This window comes from Schistocerca cancellata, chromosome 5 (genome assembly GCF_023864275.1).
Source record: "Schistocerca cancellata isolate TAMUIC-IGC-003103 chromosome 5, iqSchCanc2.1, whole genome shotgun sequence".
NCBI classification, from domain to species: Eukaryota; Metazoa; Arthropoda; class Insecta; order Orthoptera; family Acrididae; genus Schistocerca; species Schistocerca cancellata.
This window is the reverse complement of record NC_064630.1, coordinates 350,742,473-350,765,564: the sequence shown is the minus strand read 5'-3', so window position 1 is coordinate 350,765,564 and position 23,092 is coordinate 350,742,473. Positions and strand designations below refer to the sequence as shown.

General features: G+C 42.4%; 2 protein-coding genes across 2 annotated transcripts in view; both read right to left on the bottom strand.

The window, feature by feature from the left end:
• Nucleotides 1–19,595, bottom strand: part of LOC126188056 (kalirin) — a 2,181,516-nt gene extending 2,161,921 nt beyond the window's left edge. Inside the window, exon 1 of the mRNA XM_049929493.1 lies at nucleotides 19,447–19,595. The gene's annotated coding sequence lies outside the window, so the exon portion shown is untranslated. The remainder of the gene's footprint in view (nucleotides 1–19,446) is intronic.
• A 1,506-nt stretch (nucleotides 19,596–21,101) lies between these two features.
• The window catches only part of LOC126188533 (serine/threonine-protein kinase mos), a 116,251-nt gene continuing 114,260 nt past the window's right edge, over nucleotides 21,102–23,092 (bottom strand). Inside the window, exons 5-6 of the mRNA XM_049930134.1 lie at nucleotides 21,397–21,549; nucleotides 21,102–21,317 (exon numbers count right to left, since the gene is read on the bottom strand). Coding sequence (XP_049786091.1) covers nucleotides 21,102–21,317; nucleotides 21,397–21,549 — 369 coding nt within the window. The remainder of the gene's footprint in view (nucleotides 21,318–21,396; nucleotides 21,550–23,092) is intronic.

Here is a 23,092-nt window from a genome sequence, read left to right as displayed (position 1 = left end):
TTGTTAGCACCCCACTCAGACAGTGAACTAACATCATGTAGTTCCAGTATATGGGGCGTAGAGGAATCGTGAGTAAAGTTTAAACGGACTGTAAATCGTGCTCTACGGAAATATGTGCCGAATAAGCGGATTAAGGACGGAAAAGACCCACCGTGGTTCAACAACGAAATTCGAAAAATGCTGAGGTCGCAAAGATTGTTGCACCCTCGTTTCAAAGGAGAACTCTCAAATGACGACACGCAAAAGTTTGTAGAAATTCTTGTGTCTGTAAGCGCATGCAACAACTACCACCGTCATACCTTAGCAAAAGATCATGCCGAGAACCCGAGAAAATTCTGGGTCTATGTAAAATCGCTAAGCGGGTCTAAGGCTTCTATCCAGTCACACGCTGACGAGTCTCGTGTCGCAGTAGAAGATACGGAAAGCCGAAGATTTAAATTTCGCATTTAAGCAATTGTTCATGCAGGAGAATCGTGCAAACATGCCGTTGCTTGACAACAGCACAGGCTCATGTATGGAGGACATAGTGATAAGCATCTCTGGCATAGAGAAACAGCCGAAAGAATCGAAAGCAAGTAAGTCGCCAGGTCGAGATGGAATCCCTAGTCGATTTTACAAAGTGTACTGTATGGCATCGGTCCCTTCCTTAGCTTCCAGCGCAAAGTCGCAAGGCACTGGAGAAAAAGAGCAGGCGCCTCTTGTATATAAGAAGGATAAAACAAAGATGTAGAACGTATTCTGAATTCGAACACAATAAATTCTTTTGAGAGGGAAAAGCATGTCCACGAATCAGCACGACTTCAGAAAGAATTGCTCGTGCGAAACTCAGCTTGCCCTTTTCTCACACGATATCCGGCGAGCTATGGATGATGGGCAACAGGTAGAGTCCATATTTCTAGATTTCCGAAAACCATTTGACAAGGTGCCCCACTGCCGACTGTTAACGAAGGTACGAGCATATGAAACAAGTTCCCACACATGTGAGTGGCTCGAAGGCTTCGTAAGTAACGGAACCCAGTAAGACAGCGTGATCCTAAGAGAGCTAAGTGAGAATGGCGCCCTCAGGAGCGTCCCAGGAAAGTGTGATAGGACCGCTGTTATTTCCTATATACATAAATGATCTGGCGGACAGAGCGAGCAGCAATCTGCGGCTGTTTGCTGGTGAAGCTGAGTTGTACGGGTAGGTGTCGTCGTTGACTGACGGTAGGAGGATACAAGATGAGTTAGATAAGATTTCTAGTTGGATTCATGTATGGCAGCTAGCTCTAAATGTAGAAAAATGTAAGTTAACGCAGATGAATGGGAAAAACAAACCCGTAATGTTCGAAAACAACATTAACAGTGAGCTGCTTCATACAGTCACGTCGATAAAATATCTAGGCGTAACGTTGCAAAGCAACGTAAAATGAAACGACCATGTAACGACTGTAGTAGAGAAGGCGAATGGTCAACTTCGGTTTATTGGGAGAATTTTAGAAAAATGTAATTCATCTGTAAAGGATATCGCTTGAAGGACACTTGCGCGACCCAATCCTGAGTATTGTTCGAGTGTTTGGGATCCGCACCACGTCGGATTAAACGACGACATGAAAGCAATCCGGAGACGAACTGCTAGATTTGTTACCGGTAGGATCGAACAAGACTCATGTATTACGGAGATGCTTTAGGAACTCAAACGGGGATCCCTGGAGGAACAGTATTGAGAAAATTTAGAGAACTGGCGCCTGAAGATGGCTACAGAACGATTCTACTGTCGTACGGAGGGATATAGATAGTCGTTTTCCCCTCACTCTATTTGCGAGTGGAACAGGAAAGGAAATGATTAGTGGTACTGGATACCCTCCGCCACACACCGTTCGGTGACTTGCGGAGTATGTATGTAAGCGTAGATATTTCTATTTTTCCCAGGATTTCTAAAATTGTCGAACGCTCGACAAATCGTATTAATATATCTAGAGACATTAATGTCTAGAAAACTCATGTCTTGCTTTCATTGTCAATCGTAACGTAAGAACTCACTCTCTGGAGCCTTACATTTTCTAACGACAAACCGATATTCGTCTAATAGTACAATTTTCTTTCCCACTCTTCTGTATATCACTTTTATCAGCAACTTGGATGCATCAGATGTTACGCTGATTGTGCAATTGTTCTCGCACTTACCTGCTCTTGCTGTCTTCGGAACTGAGTGCATGATATTTTTCCGAAAATCTGATGGTATTTTGCCAATCTTATAGATTCTGGACACCAAGTTGAATAGGCGCTTGGTTGTTACTTTCCCCATTGGTTTTAGAAATTCCGAAGGAATTTTATCTCCAGTCTTATTTGATCGCAAGTCTTCCAAAGCTCTATTAAACTCTGACTTTAATACTGTATCCCCTATGTCTTCCGTATCGACCCCCTTTTCTTCCTCAGTCACGTCATCAGCCAAGTCCTCCCCACAGTAGAAGCCTTCCATGAACTTTTTCCATCTATCTGCTCTGCCCTTAACAGCGGAATTCCCATTGCACTCTTAATGTTGATACTCTTGCTTTTAATATCACCGAGGGCTGTTGGTTTTTCTTTGCGCCGAATCAGTCCTTTTTCGACTTGTCCACATTCTTCCTGCAACCATTTCGTCTTAGCTTCCCTGACCTCCTACTTCTTTCATACTTTGTATCTTCTTTCATCTACGTGTTGAAGTATTTTTTCAGTTACTCAAGATTTCTTCGCAGTTCTCGGTTACCCAGGGTCTCTTCGCAGTTACCTTCGCTGCAGCTATCTTTGTCTTTTCATCTTATGTGACTCGCATTTTTAGAGACGTCCATTGCTCTTCAAATGAACTTCCTACTGTGGTATTCACTATCGCAATACCTTTATACTTAGGGCATCAATCGAATCTCATCGGTTATCATTGCTTCAGTACCCAACTTCCTTACACATTAACCCTCTCACGTGAGTCACTTAGGCTTCAGTCTAATCTTCACAATTTCTAAATTGTGATCTGTGTGTCTGCTTCTGGCTGCACATAACAATCCAAGCTCCGGCACGTATCATGTTACCGTTTCGTTCGTTATTAAATCTTTTCTCATGGTTATCTCTCCCATGGCAGTCTCCCCCTCCCGAGATCAGAATGGGGAATTGATCCGGAATCTTTTACCATTGAAGAGACATTTTTCAATTACAGACCACATGTCCTGTGGATACACATTATGTGTTTTTATAATGCAGGGTTTCCATTGACTTCTGCAGTACCACGCCATTGATCGTTGCTGATACCTCCGCCTTTTAGGAGCAGTTTCCCACCCCAAGGGCAAGAGGTTGTCGTGACACTCTGAACGCTCCTCAGCCCTCTTCGCCAAGACAGTTAGTAGAACGAGATGACTCGTAATATTGGGAGTCTTCGGCCGCCATTTCCGGCAACTGCACGAGCGCAAATGCAGCCCGACAAGTTCGGCTTCTATTCATTGTACTTGCGCTATCACATTTCTAAGCCGAATTTCTGTCACTCGTCAGATATACAGGGTGTTACAAAAAGGTACGGCCAAACTTTCAGGAAACATTCTTCACACACAAAGAAAGAAAATATGTTATGTGGACATGTATCCGGAAACGCTTAATTTCCATGTTAGAGCTCATTTTATTACTTCTCTTCAAATCACATTAATCATGGAATGGAAACACACAGCAACAGAACGTACCAGCGTGACTTCAAATACTTTGTTACAGGAAATGTTCAAAATGTCCTCCGTTATCGAGGATACATGCATCCACCCTCCGTCGCATGGAATCCCTGATGCGCTGATGCAGCCCTGGAGAATGGCGTATTGTATCACAGCCGTCCACAATACGAGCACGAAGAGTCTCTACATTTGGTACCGGGGTTGCGTAGACAAGAGCTTTCAAATGCCCCCATATATGAAAGTCAAGAGAGTTGAGGTCAGCAGAGCGTGGAGGCCATGGAATTGGTCCGCCTCTACCAATCCATCGGTCACCGTATCTGTTGTTGAGAAGCGTACGAACACTTCGACTGAAATGTGCAGTAGCTCCATCGTGCGTGACCCACATGTTGTGTCGTACTTGTAAAGGCACATGTTGTAGCAGCACACGTAGAGTATCCCGTATGAAATCATGATAACGTGCTCCATTGAGCGTACGTGGAAGAACATGGGGCCCAATCAAGACATCACCAACAATGCCTGCCCAAACGTTCACAGAAAATCTGTGTTGATGACGTGATTGCACAATTGCGTGCGGATTCTCGTCAGCCCACATATGTTGATTGTGAAAATTTACAATTTGATCACATTGAAATGAAGCCTCATCCGTAAAGAGAACATTCGCACTGAAATGAGGATTGACACATTGTTGGATGAACTATTCGCAGAAGTGTACCCGTGGAGGCCAATCAGCTGTTGATAGTGCCTGTACATGGTACGGAAACAACTTGTTCTCCTGTAGCACTCTCCATACAGTGACGTGGTCAACGTTACCTTGTACAGCAGCAACTTCTCTGACGCTGACATTAGGGTTATCGTCAACTGCACGAAGAATTGCCTCGTCCATTGCAGGTGTCCTCGTCGTTCTAGGTCTTCCCCAGTCGCGAGTCATAGGCTGGAATGTTCCGTGCTCCCTAAGACGCCGATCAATTGCTTCGAACGTCTTCCCGTCGGGTCACCTTCCTTCTGGAAATCTGTCTCGATACAAACGTACCGCGCCAAGGCTATTGCCTCGTGCTAATCCATACATCAAATGGGCATCTGCCAATTTCGCATTTGTAAACATTGCACTGACTGCAAAACCACGTTCGTGATGAACACTAACCTGTTGATGCTACGTACTGATGTGCTTGGTGCTAGTACTGTAGAGCAATGAGTCGCATGTCAACACAAGCACCGAAGTCAACATTACCTTCCTTCAATTGGGCCAACTGGCGGTGAATCGAGGAAGTTCAGTACATACTGACGAAACTAAAATGAGCTCTAACATGGAAATTAAGCGTTTCCGGACACATGTCCACATAACATCTTTTGTTTATTTGTGTGTGAGGAATGTTTCCTGAAAGTTTGGCCGTACCTTTTTGTAACACCCTGTATGCGCGAAAAAACGTTTCGGGAATTTAATTTAAAAAGTTTCCATAATAAAGAAAGGCATTTTCGTAGAAACGCTCTCGGCTTCACAGCATTAGAATGCGTGTCACACATAAATCCCGTGCTTCGCATTCTCGGCAGAGGTATGAATACACGAACAAACATCCCTCGACAAATACTCTTACAAGCAATTATTTAACCCGGCGCGTGTAATTGCGCGACTGTCCGAACTGAAATGCTTCATTAATTTGTCCTGTTATACATGTAAATTAATGCCGACGCCATCGAGAGAAAACAAAACCCTCTACGCGTTCTCCATTCCGTTCTTTCTCCACAATTTAATTTGCGCGCATCTGTGCCTGTTTCCTAACACGAAGCAGTGAAATGGGAGCGACGGTTACGTTTCCATTATATTCAAATCTGATGACTTCTGCTACCTGCGAAAAGACTTCTGAAACAACTACAAATTGTGTATTCCTAGGCTTCGCTACAACGTTGCTTGCCAAAAGCTAGAAATAATGTTTGCCTTCTGTGAACAGCCACAGGCGGAGAACGCAATTCTGCATTGTGGCAGCTAACATCAGCTTGTGCGGTGGCTGTAAACTATGAGGAAGCCGCTTTGAATCCTTTAGGTGGGAGAAATTTCCGATCCCAGTATTTGTCTATCAATGAAAGGGCTGCTCAGTATCACCTGACTTTGCGCCAATTTCCTAGATTAAATTATCAACCTCCCTGCCGTATCTCACGGGGTGAGGGCATTTAACACTGTTGTTCATTAGGAACAGCCTATGTGCCGGCATCAGATTTTACGCGCTCGCTTCTCTGTCGCATCGTCATCATCAAGGAAGCAAGCACACACACATTATTGTCACCTGAAGTGAACAACACTCACTTTTCCGAAGTTAAGATGCCGCTATGCGCGAAAAAAGAATATTTCGCCAATTAAGCATATGAACCTATTGCTCAGCGTCTTCCAGCCAACAATTCCATTCAACTTTATTATTATAATCCAGACGGAGACACGTTTTGTAATTTATAGGTTATTTACTTCACGTACGAAGACACAAATTGACTGATATAATTATCTGAAACATTTACTTACTTTTATATATTTTTGAAGACATATCGATACCTAAGCTGAGCGTGCATTTCGTTACAATTTTCCTGACCACTCGTTGCCTGCAGCATCTACGAGAGCTAGCCGCACAAGGTGCCAAGGACGGAAAAGAAGATGGGCGGGGCAAGTTACATTTCAAGTGCGGTGTGTATGGTCTTGTTTGTGCGACATGTCATACCATTAATACTGACTGCAGGAGAAGTGACCCTGTGTAATGTATTCAACTAGATGGTTTACTAGCAACTAACGCATTGGTGCTATTGACTAACAGTCAGGCTACTAAAAGTTTGCTGCATATCACCAATGCACTTAACGTAGTTTCTTCCAACCCTCCGCCCGCCGCCCCCCTCCCCGCCCCCCAAAACGGCCGCGATATTTCTACGGCCACAAAAACCAGGTAGCTCACTGCTTAAGGGCTGATTCGCTGGTTCTCCAGGGTGCAGCAATTTAGTCTTGGTGAATTATTTAATAACTTCACTAAGCGAGAAAATGGCAGTTAGCGGAGTACGAGTTCAGACACGATTGTGTTCGAAGCCATGCGCCGAATTCTGTTGAGGGTTTAGCCTGACGCAAGACGCACTACAAATGAAGTCTGTTAAACATTTTCAGGCCTATCCAGTATCGTGCTACTGCTGAGGTACAGTGAGACTGGCTTCTCTAGAGTCTAAGTATTTTCCACTGTACTGGGTTGTGCCCGCTAGACCATTGTATTAAGTTCAAAAATGGCTCTGAGCACTATGGGACTTAACTACTGAGGTCATCAGTCCCCTAGAACTTAGAACTACTTAAACCTAACTAACCTAAGGACATCACACACAACCATGCCCGAGGCAGGATTCGAACCTGCGACCGTAGCGGCCACACGGTTCCAAACTGACGCGCTTAGAACCGCACGGCCACACCGGCCGGCGCTATTGTATTAAGTTTGTCGACCATATGATTGATTAGAATACGTATAGTTACTAAATCACAGAAGAAAAGTATTGGTCTCATCGAGTCAGCCAATATCTCATCAGACAAGATACAACTGGAAACGCTGTGACTATCAACTGAGCGCAGTGGTTAAGGGTTGGGATTCGCATTCGGAGGCGATAGCAGTTCTTGTCTCCCATCCGAGAATCTAGACTTATGACTTTCCTACATCGATTAAAGGGAACTTCGACATGGTTCCTTTGAAAATGAGACAGCAGATCTCTTTTCGCACCCGTAACGTATCCGAAGCAGAGCTCCGCCTCGTAAGATATCGTCCCTATCAAATGCGTCGGGAGACAAAGACTGGTAAAAATGGCCCAAGAGTTTCAGGATTATGACACCTACCGAAACAGATCAAATAGTACCAGTAGATCATGGTACAACTAAGGAAAAGAGGGCAAATTCTGCAACAATATTGAACGCTATAACTGTTCGTACACTGAGATGAAGAGAATCTTGAGCTCATAGTTCAAAAGTATGGTGTTATTCGAGAGGAATAGACTATGCGCGGGGACTGGGTATCTCTAAGGCGCACACGCACACACGCTGCGACGGAAAGGTGCTTGCGGGCGCTAATGATACGAAATACCTTTCCAATTAGGCGCTGCACCTGATCTGGCGGGGACAACGACGACGACGACGACGACGACGACACTCCCAGCTATTCATACCATACGAATTTTACTTTAAAAGCTGGAGGTACTCTTTCCCGCCTGATAAAATTTCAGACTAAAGGGGACTTACTTCACTTAGACAAAATCGTCTACCACTGAGTGTAGCGAAGACGGGCAAGCGCGATGATGTGTTTCTTGAACAGTTGGGATTTCATTATTTGTTACAGATTGGTGCAGAAATAGGAAGGATATAAAAAACTAAATAACCATAATAACGCTCGTGATGTCTGGCAGGCCAGCAGTTCTCCCAAAGGAATTTATAGGGAAAAAGGCATTCCTAACTGCATTCGGATTCTTTGTTGTCCGCCAGATTCTGAAACAAACGAAATACCAACTGGCCGAGAGACAACGCCATCTCATTTTCAGTCCGTCAGCGTTACAACTTAGGCTTGCCTGGCTCACTTCAAGGCAACTGGATGTAACCTGTGGCGAGAGGATGGACAGTCATAGCCCCGGGTTCTAAATGCCTACAAATTAGGTTCATTCCAAGCAGGAAATTACCGCGACAGGGGGTAGCAATATATTCCGCGCACAACAAATTCCCCCGTCATTCCAGGCGGGAGAACTGCGCCACGTGCCAAGCATTCTGATTATCCGACGCAGTAATACACACGGTTTTCACGTTTTGTGGCACAGCGAGCATCTACGTCTTTCAGCTAATATAAAAACCAAACAAGTTGGAGAACATTTTCATTTTCACTTGCTTGAAGCATGCCTTCAGAAAGAACAGAAAACACATTAGGGCCACCAACAATGCCCCATACAGCTGAATTGCCCTCGCAATTTCGTGATGGAGAACAGGTATTTTCCCTTTCGACTCCAGATTCTGAAGCAGCCGCCTAATATAGCATAACCTGTACAGTACTGAACCAATAGAAGTACCTGTACTTACGGTTTTTCTCGGGGTCGTCAAATGGAATCACAATTTATAGACTTCAAATCCGTACGAATGGGCAGAAAAAAATCTGATAATAAGGCCCCATCAGGATAGGGATAGTCGAATAGAGCGCAACTTCGCAATAACCTAGTTGTGAAGCCATGCCCACGAAACGGCAGCAACCGGTGGACAGCTGGCCTCATGAATTTTTGAGGCCCGAACGATCATCCGAAACACGCAATGAAATTGCGAGAAGTTCGGACCAATCTTTTTCTCTGGGATGTCAACTTTATAGTGAGTTTTTTTAAAAAGGTCCTTGAGCGAATAAAGATTACCGCATATCTAGTAATTTACTACAGTGCTGTTTCTGTAGTATCATTCATAATCTCACCAAATGTGGTACATTGGCCATTAACTGCGTTCTTTATCATAGAATGTTCAAATGGCTCTAAGCACTATGGGACTTAACATCTGAGGTCATCAGTCCCCTAGACTTAGAACTACGTAAACCTAACCAACCTAAGGACATCACACACATCCATACCCGAGGCAGGATTCGAACCTGCGACCGTAGCAGTCGCGCGGTTCCGGACGGAAGCGCCTAGAACCGCTCGGCCACAGCGGCCGGCTATCATAGAAGGCATTAGGCGTACCACATTAGGTTAAACCCATACACTTCCGTGCAATGTGGAAAGTGCATATTCTGATTGCTTTGTGCAAAAATACGCGCTGTACACATAACAATTCTGATATTTAGGTAACTGAAACGCGTAGTTTTACATTTACTGTATTTTTTACTTAATTTCTCATATTATACGACTCTGCTTTTACATTTTGTTATGCTCAAGGGCCGAAATCAGCTAAGCGTAAAAAAAAAATAATAATAAAAAACGAAAAGATGTCTACTTCAAATAAAAACCAGTCTCACACAGGAAAATGTCTTCTTCCAAGAGATTTATAGGCCTGTGGATCCAAGCCTAGTGACTTATTTCCACAAGTAGCTGCCATTTTTGGAATGTACCGCACTTGTCACTTTCATGAGACGTACAGCCACGTCTGCACTCAGACTATGACATCACCTTATTCCAGTTTATCCATGTGAACGAGCCGGCCGAAGTGGCCGTGCGGTTAAAGGCGCTGCAGTCTGGAACCGCAAGACCGCTACGGTCGCAGGTTCGAAACCTGCCTTGGGCATGGATGTTTGTGATGTCCTTAGGTTAGTTAGGTTTAACTAGTTCTAAGTTCTAGGGGACTAATGACCTCAGCAGTTGAGTCCCATAGTGCTCAGAGCCATTTGAACCATTTTTGAACCATGTGAACGACTACATTAAAAAAAGCCTCATAAATGAAGCTTGTCTGCAGTCCAAGTAGACACTGTACTGCACTGACCATTGTACAATATGTATCAACATAACAAAGACGAAATTCATTGACATCAACGCTAACTTTGTGTGAGGCCGAGAATCTGACACCTTGCCCTTGTATAAATACTCCGCTGCCGAACCGAATGTTTACTTTTACTTCGTAGCTCAGCAGAATGGATGGTGCTATGTGGTACATGGTGCCCCGAATAACTACACATACACTGTCATTGGTGCGTATGTCATCAAGAGTATGATTACGCCGCTGCATTGCGCACATGTGGGGAAAGTGTTGAGAGATCAGAAATAAAAGCGCCAGACATACTATTCACTGGAACACAATTACACATCATTAGCGGCGTCTCCCAAGTGTCGGACTCTAGAGACAATTATTATTAATTTTTTTTCAGTGGAAGACACTATGTCAAGAGATCCACAGACTGCCACCCATGTAATTTTCATTACCACAATGTCATATTAATTTCTTTTGCGCTGGACTTACTCATACTATTCACCATAGAAAACTATCAGTATTAAGTTAGCCGGCCGAAGTGGCCGTGCGGTTAAAGGCGCTGCAGTCTGGAACCGCAAGACCGCTACGGTCGCAGGTTCGAATCCTGCCTCGGGCATGGATGTTTGTGATGTCCTTAGGTTAGTTAGGTTTAACTAGTTCTAAGTTCTAGGGGACTAATGACCTCAGCAGTTGAGTCCCATAGTGCTCAGAGCCATTTTATTTAGTATTAAGTTATACCGTGCAGCAACCGAAGACAACATATACATGCACAGTAAGTATGCTTTGTACCGTGGAAGGCAAAACTGTTGTCTTCATTAATAACACTCAACGTCTGCAGAGCGCTTACCAGCACTGCTTCTGCCGTACCAAGTCAAAAACCCTGTTATGCGCATCTCAGTGTTCACTGCATGGACATTCCTCTCTATGCAATTATGACTGCAGCGGGCACAGAATCATCGAGATTAGACCATGGATCAAGGGAACTTTTTTTCATGACGACATGAATCACGCTTATTGTTGCAAGAGGTCGATGCGATCGGCTGCTCGAAACACACACGGCGCTACAAACGCAAGCCGGTGGGTAGGTGCGTGGGAGGAGGGAGGGAGGGGGGGGGGCAGTATTATACTAGGAGGGATTCAACTGAGCTTCCATGTGACCTTTGGTAGTAATCTAAGGCACCTTAACGACTGTGTACTACGTGAACATTATTGCGGACTACCTGCATCCCTTCAGGCTTCGTGTTTTCGACGGTGATGGTATTTTCCAGCAGGGTAACTGTCCGTGTGACATGACCATTATAGTATAGCAGTGGTTCTATGAGCGTGATCATGAGCTTACGTTGTCTTCGTCATAAAATCTTCGAACCCGATACAACCCAATCGGGGCGCCACCTCCGCGCCTACAAATCAACGGCCCATAACTGTACAGGAATTACGTGGCCTGTGGGTAGATATATGGTACTACATACCTCCGGGAACATACCAAGGACGAATCCATGTCACGCAGAGCAGGTGCTGTACGAGGTGTGAGAGAAGTAATGACTTATTTTTTATCTTTTTTTCGAACAACATATTGTCCCGTTCAAAGTAGTTCCCATCGGCATCTATATACCGGCGGAGTCGTTCCCAGTCTTGATAGAAGCGCTGAAATGTTTCAACGGATACGGCTTTTAAGATGGCGGTCAAATTCTTTTGAAAGTCCTGCAGACTCCCAAAATTACGTGTTTTTAAGACATTTCTCAATTTCTAGAAAAGAGAAAAGTCAGAAGCACTCAAATCAGGTGAATAGGGAGCCTATGGGAAAACGGGATGGCTTCCGAGGTCAAAAATTCCGTGATGGAAGTGGACGTGTGACATGGGGCGATGTCCTGATGCAGAATCCACTTGACTGACATGTCCAATGTCACTCATTTCACCCTTTTCCTGAGAGTTTCAAGGATATCTTCGTAGGAGGAACTATCTCACAAGAGCATGCACACGTTCGACATTTTCGTCGGTTTTTGAAGCTGAAGGTCACTCTAAGCTAGCCTTATCTTCGACCTGTTCTCGTTCTTCCAAAAATTATTTGGGCCAGCGAATAATTTGTGCTGTTGATAAAGGAATGTTCCCTAACAGTCCTGTTTCAACTATTCACACTCGCGGATTCCCGAAATTTAGAGCAACATTATGCCATAAAGTATTGCGTTAAATTCCGCTGTTCCATTTTCGCAACACCCAGCAAAAACACAACTTTGCTGAGGGCGCTCTCAAAAATCACGTGATGGCTGTACGGAGCTCAAACTCGGATGGAGCATGTGGAAGGGAAGAACACACCGATCTACAATAGTAGAACAACACAGCGTTGCCGGATCCCCCGCAGTATTGTCAGTGTCATTACTTTTCTCACACACCTCGAACTGCTTCCCGAAGGTGCATTAACATGCTGTTAAGCATTTGTTCATAATGTTTGGACTCATTTGAGTACACGCAACCATATGCAGTTTATACGTAAAATAGCAATTCCTCAACTGAACAAGCCTTAAGAACGCTCAAAATGTAAACAAATCTGCGATCAGTTTGTTGGAATGCCATCCAAGCAGTAACGTCTGTCTACTGGGACTGGTGTTAAAAAGACATTATGAACTCAAACATTAGTGACACGCGACAGTCAGTTTCACGATAAAAAGTAAAAGGCTAGCCAAAGTTGTAGCCAAGTCATTCATGAATGACAAAAACATCTGCGATCCAGTGGAAGCACGACAGTGCTGCCAGCTAGCCAGAAACAAAATTCTGAGACGATATCGATAACTCGGCCGAACGCGTGGGGACAGAGTGAACACACAGTGCGTCGATGTCCGCCGAGGCTCGCGTTCATTCCATGCTTGACGCAACCGAGACCCCCCCTCCCCTCCACCCACTCGTCACAGGCGTAAACACATTACGATGAAAAATATAGCCCCAACCTCTCGCTACTCCTAACGGAATGGATGGAAATAAGGGAGAAAAAGCGGTGCCTCTTCCTCAGCGGACTACAGTCTGGCAAACGCACTGCGCGCGCGCTCTTTCATACAACTCGGAAAAGTCGCTGCAGCTGTGCGTGAAAGCGAAATGTTGGGTCATAAAGCCCGTCAATTGCCCTACACAAATTTTGGACGCGGTAACGGAGACCTCACGTAGCCGCAGTTCCTTTCCTTTACTGTCTCGCTATCATTCGTTATAGTTACGTGTGATTCGAAAATGTTTGTACGACCACTGGATAACATCGTGTTGCGAGTGGTGCATACTATCCCTAAAGATCGTAAGGATTTAGTGAAAGTTTAATGGTTCTTTATCTTCAGGATTTAATCGGGGCGTATGAAAAAAAGCTTGTAAGGGTATTGCAGGGTATGTATGTATGTAAGTATGTATGTCATTAGATCAGGGACTTAGAAACAGCAGAGAGGCTTCGGCCCGCCGTAGCCCTCCTCAGTGATTGACAACCCCCACAACAGGCCACAGCAGTCCACCCACCCCACCGCCGCCCTACACCGAACCCAGGGTTATTGTGCGGTTCGGCCCCCAGTGGACACTCTCCCTCCCCCCGGGAACGTCAAATACGAGACGAGTGTAGCTCCAAATGTTTGCGTGGTACAATAATTATGGTGTATGTGTACGTGGAAACTGCGTTTGCGCAGCAATCGCCGACACATTGTAACTGAGGGTAGGTGGAAAACCGCTTTAAAAACCATCCACAGGCTGGACGACACACCGGACCTTGACACTAATTCGCAGGGTGGATTTGTGCCGGGATCAGGCACGCCTCCCGTTCGGGAAGCAGTGCGTTAGACCGCACGGGTAGCCGGGCGGTCTATTGCAGGGTAGGTTGTGCTGAAAAATAGTTGTTAAAAAAAAATTGATACGATGCGCCGTTTCCGAGTTAATTAGCATTTAAGTTATCCAATCAGACGGTTGAGCGCGCAAATTCACGCGGCCTGCCAGGGACGGTGTTGTCAAACATGTTGGTTTCCTAAAGCCGAGAAAGAGAGCAGTACAAAAATTGGATCTGGGGCAGTAGTTTGGGACCGAACTCGAGTCACAGGCTAAGCAGTATCGTGCGCTCTCATCTACCTACGAGAACAACTAGCTGTATCTGGTGGGGCGCTCGAATCTGCGCGCGCAACGGCCTGATTGGCTAACTTCAATGCTAATTAACTCGAAAACGGCGCACCGTATAGAATATTTTTCGTAACAATTATTTCTCAGCACAACCTACTCTGTGACACCCTTAAAAGCTTTTCATACAGTTTCTGATAACTGTGAATTGACAAATAATTTCTCTGGCCACAATAAAGCAATATTAGAGTGAATACTGTTTTCTTTCATTTTACGACTAACGTGATGTTATCCCATTCAAAAGAGTGTACATACGCGTGCTGTTGCTAAAATCGGAAAAGCTCGTCGGTGACAGTTACAAAAATAACTGTTGCTGTAAGTCTAACTGGAAAAGGTACTCGGTAACAACAGTCTCTACTTATGAGTTACCTATCAGGCGAGTAAATGGATCGATATTTATCGACGAGTAATTCGTTAGCGAAATTCACCGAGGAAGTCTGGAATCACGACCTACCTATGTACTACGTAGTAAATGAAAAGGCAGCTTAATAACAAAGATACTGCCACTTGCGCAATGCTATTGTGCTACAATCGTGACATCATGTATGGGGAGAAGTCACTTTTCCGTGTTTCAGTTGACTCAACGCACATGACGTAGCAAACAGATCTGATTAACTGCTCAATATTCAAGCAATGCTTTAAGTACAAGCCCCAAAACTATTTTTTAAGTAATATCTTGCGCAAAAATAACTGCAGCTTCACGGTTCATGGCAAAGAATCTAAACATTCCATTAGCTCTACCTACAGATGAACCTATTTGATACCTTCAATAAATATCTCCACTAATTTTTACTGCCATGTATTTCAGTCACGTTAAGACTCATAGTATTGTCATTGCTTACTACATAGTACTGTTACGTTACGCGTACATATTTACATTTGCCAACCTGAAGAGTTTGTAAGCTTTGGTGTTAAGTCAAGAATTTGCTGAACAGTTGATAGTTGATTTTGCTGCTAAACAGGGTGACTGATCCTAAACCACTACGCAGTCAATGGGACGAACTATCAGTTTTAGAATTTCATGCGCATATAATTCCTCTTGCGCAGACAATGCTGTTCGTTATGTCGGGCTTATGCACTACTTCACGAAATGTTTTGTATTTATCGATCGAAACACGCTTCTCCAAGCAGCGCGCACTGTGTGTGTGTGTGTGTGTGTGTGTGTGTGTGTGTGATTTCACTGGGTAACAAGACTGGTGCGTTTCCACTTTTAACACGAGAACAGAGCGACGGGACTACATGGCGCCACATTCAAATTTCCGTCCGTACAATTTCACTATGAGCTACACTCGTAAAATTAGCGTGTGCCAGTTTGACAACGCTGAGCTTCAGTATTTGTTACAATAGGCATTTACGGCTTTTGTCTGGTCAATGTTCGCCGTCTCACACACAGTATGCAAAAAAGCGTGCAGCTGCTTCGAAAGTTTTATACTGTCACCTGTTGGTGAAATTTTTCAGCTTTAAAGCCGTCTTTTTATTATTTAAAAAGTCTCACGTGAAGTACGTGGGAGTTGTTACCTGTGGCAAAATTTGTGTGACATTAATATGTGCACCAGGATTAAACGCCAGGATGCGAGAAACTACACAAACGATCCCCATAATGCCATAAACAATCAAGAACTGAATGTGTACCATTTGGTGATGAGTCCCTAAACGACTTGAAACCTGTAATGGTAAAACAAAAATTGGACCGCCACAAAGGCTACTGGTTGCAATCGTTTCTTGAAAATCTCATTTATTCCTGGGCACAGTTATAAAATAATCTCCACACTGTCAATATTCAGTGCATAAATGATTTTTCATTTCTGCCACCTTTTGACTTATGTTTCTTTAAGAAACACGTAGAATCATCAATACTTTTTTTTTTTTACTTAGGAATATCAAGACATTGTCAAAACTGTAAATTTAACTAAATTTTCCGTCGGTGCTTCACAGAACATGACAATTACATAATAAAAATTGAAACACTTTGTTATTCTGCAACTATTTGTAATGAACCTGTTTTCCACTCTAACACCATCATCAGGTGATAAAAACCGTACTTGTGAAACACTGGGAAAGTGAATCCTTTTTGATAAAACAATAAACAATGTTTCATCATTACTTAAAGGTAACTCTTCAGTAATAGCTATTAGAAGCTCCTGAAATGCCGATGTTTTCTCCACACGTTACTTTTATTATTACTCGTACTTCGTACACGGGAGCACAAAGCACACGAATAACCAACAATTGTTCGAAATATGATACTGCCCCACATGAACTTGTCTTACTAATAACAGGGCACACCACCCCCCCCTCCCCCGCACCTACGGGAGAATGTTGGTCACATCTTTCTAAGTATCTCAATGCCAATTATATGAATGACCTTGCAACCGCTTCTTGAATACGCCAGACGCATTTGTATATATCTCAACACAACGAGGGTAGCATAGGGTTTCCCAATTTCTGAAGATAGAGTCGTATTACCCAGTGGCCTAATGTTTATCTGAACTCAACAAGATTTTACGAATCCCCTCGCCATCTCAATTATGAAGCACAAATTAGTGCACAGCGGTGACAAATATACTTGAGCGTGTGGCTGCCGACGGTCATACCGCGTCAGGCGTGAATCTGCTGTGCGGCAGTAGTCTCGCGCGTCAACGTGCTGAAATTTTGTTTTGTATTAGGTAAGCTATTTTATGGTGAATACTCCATCCTTTTTACGCGCATAGTACTTAATACACGATTTTAAAATGTTCGCTAATAACTTAGCGATACTGACAATGACACGCAAAATTATAAGGAAAATTGTTTTGTATCACTAACATACGGTCGTGCTCCTGGCCTTTATGCAGAATGACAACGTATCCGCCGTATATTGCATGTGGCATATAATGATCTATTCGCATGGCGATTTTTATGTTTACTTTAGAGTATGCTTTGTCAAGAAGGAGACACGATTTCCATATCCTATATTTTTAAGATGGTTTTTAAATTTGCATTGGTTGTAAGATCTGATCACGAGTAAAAAATGTGATTGCGTCATACAGAAAAAAATTATCACTTCTGATGCAAACATTTTGGCATTTATAGTTCATGTTCGAGCATCTCCAGTTCCACTCATGATCCGTAGTCTCTTCTACCTGCCGGTAAAGTTGTCGAGTTCCAACAGGAGATTGGTTGACCTTTCTTCGAACTTTTCTGGGAGCAGTTTACCGCACACCCTATATTCTAAGAGGCGAGGACATCGCATAATGAGACTGTACTGAAGTGAAACTGGGAAAACTAAATTTGACGCAAACACATTAAAAGGGCCTCTGGGACTAACTATGGATGTATTCCTTTCGTTAGACACTTGATATACACTTTTTGATCGTCCGAACTGAAGGCGAAGTCGAACGTAGACGGTTGTTTTATGTGCCTGGACGGTGTATGTTCAGCGCAAAATAGAAATATCTCCACCAGTATCTGGGGATAAGATTCAAAACTACAGGGGCTGGTATAAGTTACGGGTAAAAAATTAAGCTATCCCCTTCTCGCACCTAGATCTTCGCTTATGGCTCCCGAGAATTCTGTAGTTTCTGCTGGTAGGGAGCATTTGTCTACTTCCGTAGAAAACTTGGTCCACGTAGCCTTCTTTAGTTTCTACTGCATCTTTTTACACACAGTAGATTATAAATAACTGCACCATCTGTGACAACTCTGAAGTTACGATTAAGATCCAGAAGTTCAGCGAACCATTTCACAGCTATCATAAATGACAAGCAGCCATTTACTAGTATTTCATTCGCTTCAACTGCTTAATTCCTTAGAACGAAGACAATGAACCAAAGGCAAGAGAGAGGTACATGGTCCCTCTGAAAGCTTACTGTATTGTGTTTTAAAACGCAGATCGTCATTCGTGTTAAAAACAAAATTACTATGCCAAAGAATAGGTTTATAATTGACGGAAAGAATTAAAACCTTTCATCAAACGGCAGCATGTGACAAGCACAGAGCGTTCACGTAGTGTCGAGCAATACCTTACCTTATTCGATTTGTACGAATCTTACTTGCTATGGTTTCCCTCAGGGCACGTGCAAAGGAGTCTAGCAGTCTCCAGTCATTTACCACTTTTATCCTATGCTCGACGACGGAAGGGTAAATGAAAAATGAACTGTGTGTGGCGAACATAATCGGCAAATGACTTATTTCATGTGTGCAACGTCAGTCATGTTACCGAGACGTTTTAGAACTGCTTTCGCCAAATATTGTTGTACTTTGATATGACACTAATCAATATACTTTATGAAAGCACTTCTTTTTAGCCGATAACATGGTGTTAGCTAGGTCTCATGGTTTATTACCATACATTAACCAGCACTTAACAGAACGCAAGTTTCTATCTCAAAGTGTTTCATAGTGGTATACCGTGTTTCCATCATTGTCGTTAATGTGTAATTAGAAAACCTATTCACCCAGATATTTCCAGCCTGAGTATATTTTGTTCCCGACAAAATATTCCAAGAGTTAGTAAACTGAAAGGTCACGTTAAATTATAACGAACACAACTTTAATGCGATTCGTACAACTAGTGCTGTAAGTTTGTTGTGAACACCAAGAATTGTTCTATCAGCCTACATTACGATAAACGAAATGTTCACTAATGTTCTTACGGGTAGCTTCGGATATAGACCTAAAAACACACACTTCCCACACCACCTGCTGTGGAACAATAGATGACTACGCATTGAACTCAAGAAATCGTAATGACTAATTTTCACTCTCCACCGCTCAACGGCAATAGGAAGCTTATGTTTCGGTATTAATTATAGAGCTATACACTGATATATAATTCGAGTACGGCGATAAGAGCCCCGAGCATTTGCACAATAAAACATTGCATACTCCACGCGCATTTGTTTACATTTTTATCAACACATTGATTTACCAACTGTGTATATGAATGTTACACGAACAGCGTCTATATTACTGTAGCTTAGCATAAGAAAGTTCCTAAGTACAAATCTTGTCAACAGTATGTCAAAAATTTAAAGAAAAACAAAGTTTTGATGCGTTATAAAAGAAATTTTTCAGGAAATGAGTACAGAGCGCCACCTTCCGTCAGCCTTAAATTACGTTAGTTATAATAATGACGAAAGTGTGTTGATAAAGTGAAATGAAAAGCGCGTAAACGCAACCCGTATACGGCTCGCAGCGTGCCTGTCAAAACATGAGTCTGTGATAAACAATATTTACAATAATTTTACGTACTTTACAACGGAGTTATTCCTTCGGAGCGCACCACTGTACAACATCCATTACATTTCCTCTTCAATACCTCAACAGTTCTCTCATAAACCAGCAGTTTACATGAAAACATCACACCACAATCACCACCGCACACACTACACAACCGCCATGTTAGCTTCAACTGCAAAGATACTACACTGAAGCATCGGTGTACACTTCTATTGGCCAACGCTCTGGAAGTTTTGACGCGTTTCCATTGGTTCGAAGTGAGACGTATGTGTGGGGTTTGAAACATGTCGGCGTTGTTGACAACAAATCCGTTATTACTCGAAAACGCCGAAACGGATTGACAGATAAGATTGACTTGATAATCGGCCGATCTTACATCTTTTGCTCTTCACGACTGTAAATCTTGCTTGCATTTATTTGCCGCCGTTTGTGTCATGCGCATTGGTATCATATTAAGACAACTATTTTCTTACTCAAAACTGTTTGCCGAAGAATGTACATTACGGCGAGAGTAATTGAGAATAGGGAAAATAATAGTACAGTCAGTTTGTCGCTATGTAGTTAATACAACTTGCCACAATAGAAATAATGGCGAAAACAGGTGTTGCATTTCAAAGGCAGAATAGTGGAATTTACTCGGCTAAGTTACGAGAGTTTCGGTTTATTAGAACACTTTTGACTCATCGGTTGCACCATAAATACTGCAGACATGGCACCGTCAGCCTTGTGGAATGCCAGAACTGCGCTGGCAGTGTTTTGGTTACTGTACTGTACTGTAGAATTCTTCATTAGGCCTAAGAGTCCATTATGCTTAAGCTAAATTTATTTTTCTGTGTTACTTCCTGTATGTAATCTTTAAAGTTTAATTTTTTCCCGGTGATGTTGTGCATTTGATCTGCATAGTTTGATTGTAGTTAGTGTAATACAGTACATTATCCATTATTGGTAATTTCGTTAAACTTCATGGCTGTATATGAAAAGAAAAAAATATATATCTGTGTTCTGAAACAGTTAAGTGATGACTAGACAGTAACTTCTTTTCCTTCTGCTGTTCAGGCAATGTAGTACAGTAGCAAGTCCAAACTAGTGGACCAACAAATGCACCAAATTTATTCTTGAGTACAACTTAAGCAATTAAACGCAACATTTTATGACGCATTTTGCTCCACAATTTTGGCTGATCAGTTATTTTGATGAAAGGCAACTCATTCCAGGACAATCCCCATTTTAATCTGAATATTTTCCCTTTATGAACATAAGAGGTTTGTAAGGCAGGTGAGTCAAATGTTTCCAGAAAAAATTCTCTTTACAGTGAAATGTGTTATAGAAAAGGTGCTGACTCTTATCCTCACCAAATACACTGCACTTTATTTTTCTTATTGTGAAGGCTAAGTTTGAAAGGGGTGCCCTTTAATAAGAGAAGATTCTGCTTATTTTTAATTAATGTATTCTGCACACAAGTGACGTTGATTGGACATAAAATTTGCTTTCAAAATGTTAAGTGACAGAGTCTTGTGTGGCACATTATAAGAAAGTTAAATATACATAATTGTTTTCATTGCATGTCATTTAATAAAACTATGCGATATAATAGAAAATGTGAAGCTTAAACAAACATACACATACATAGGCTACATAAGAAGAGCTGTACATTATCCTAATAATCATCATTTAAGTGAAGAATAAAAACAAATTTCCCCTAAGCATTTCTGATCATAGTATTTTCTCTGAGACTTCATGTGTTCATCAGCCATTTCAGATAATTTGTGAGTAATCAGCAGCATGTTAGGTCTACACAAAGGATCATCCTTCCAACATTCTCTGTATAAGGCAGTGTAGGCGTCATTGCTAGTGCTCAGCTTTGGTCTCAGGCCGGCACTTACCTGAAAGATACCACCAACTTAATAACTCATTTAATGTAACAAAATTGTAACAATTCTCAGCTGTAGGTGATGCACAAACCTGTAGTATTAATTCTTCAGCAGTGTGATACATACTATATGGTATTTCACGTTGCTCTATCTGCCACATAGTTATACCTAAGGCATAAACATCTACTGCTGATGTTTCTTCTTCCCCCTTAAACATTTCTGGTGCTGTATATATTACTGTGGACTGTAAGTTAATTGATTGAAAAGCACACGAGTAATTTTCGACTATAATACAGATTGAAATTCATAACAAAATCTGTGACTGCCCTTTCTGAAATGGTAAGAAAGCAAATTTGATTGTTATCATTTGTTTTTAATGACATGTCATGCATTGTGTATTAGCAGGGATCAAACCAAAACACACATTCATGTACCTTGAAAAAAATCCTCCAGGTTTTGTGGATCACTTTGAAAGGCTATATAGATGGTACTGAACATCGAAAAATGTCCGGCTCTTGGGATTGTGAGGCACGATTGTATTCCTGTATACAACTGACGAACATTAACAACAAAATCACATGAACCTGCCAGTAGTGTGATGTTGCTCTGACCATAACTGAACTACTTTTTAACTGAAGGGTATTTGCATTCTCTCTCTCTCTCTCTCTCTCTCTCTCTCTCTCTCTCTCACTCTCTCTCTCATATTTATCAAGCCTAAGTGAGTAACTCAGAACTTGAGAATGTAAATAACATTTCTTCAAAATTAATAACTAGGTGTGCAAATCTGTCACAAAGCTTAAATACAACATAATAATGGTAATTCTGTACTGCAGAAGGCCTCCTCACGCCATTAGAAGTAACGGCCAAGGGCAAGTCAACAAATGAAACACTATTCTACATCTACATGATTCTTCAGTTTCTCCCGGCGTAATTTTTGGTGCTTGAACAGTCCACGGGTATACTGCCGGTTAACAGTGTCCAACAGGCACAATGTTTCAGCGATCAGACATGTCGCCATCGTCAGGCCACCTGACTATGGCGACATGTCTGATCGCCAAAATATTGTGCCCGTTGGACACTATTAACCAGCAGTATACCCTTGGACTGTTCAAGCAATATTCTACATTATTACCTGTATATATTGATAGAAAACTGAACAGGAAGTCATATGTTACAGATTTTGAATGGCAAAGCTCCAACTTTTGCATAAACGATATAGGATTCTGGGGATGAAAATATAAAAAGTAGACTGACTTTTCCTTTTTCGTTTACTAATGACACTATGTTCTGCAGTAATTTGTCAGTGAGGAAGTAACTAGTTGTTACACAGAAGGTTGTTTTAAGGATAATGTGCTGTGTTCACTCTAGAAGCTCTTGCAGACAGCTCCTTAAATTAATGTGAAGTAGAGAATAGGAAAGAAAGGGTAGGGATAGGGGCAAACTTATAACTTCCAGCCACACAGGGCATTGTGGTAACGCAAGGTTGAAAGTTGATAATTTGTGTGGGACTCAAACCCAGATTTACCACTTCCCATGATTGGTTGCTTTGGTCATCTGGACACGGTCGATGAATAACTCAAATTTCTAACTTATCACACGCTGCAATGCTTGTCCATTAATGGTTCTCAATACTGCCACAATATTTGTCTTCATTATGAAGTATGTTGTCAGCAATTAATTGCAATTTAAACACAACAGTGTAATTCATAAATATAACATTATAAACAAAAATGACCTAAAGCATGCTTCACTTAGCCACAGTGGTGCACATAAAAATCTTAGACCAC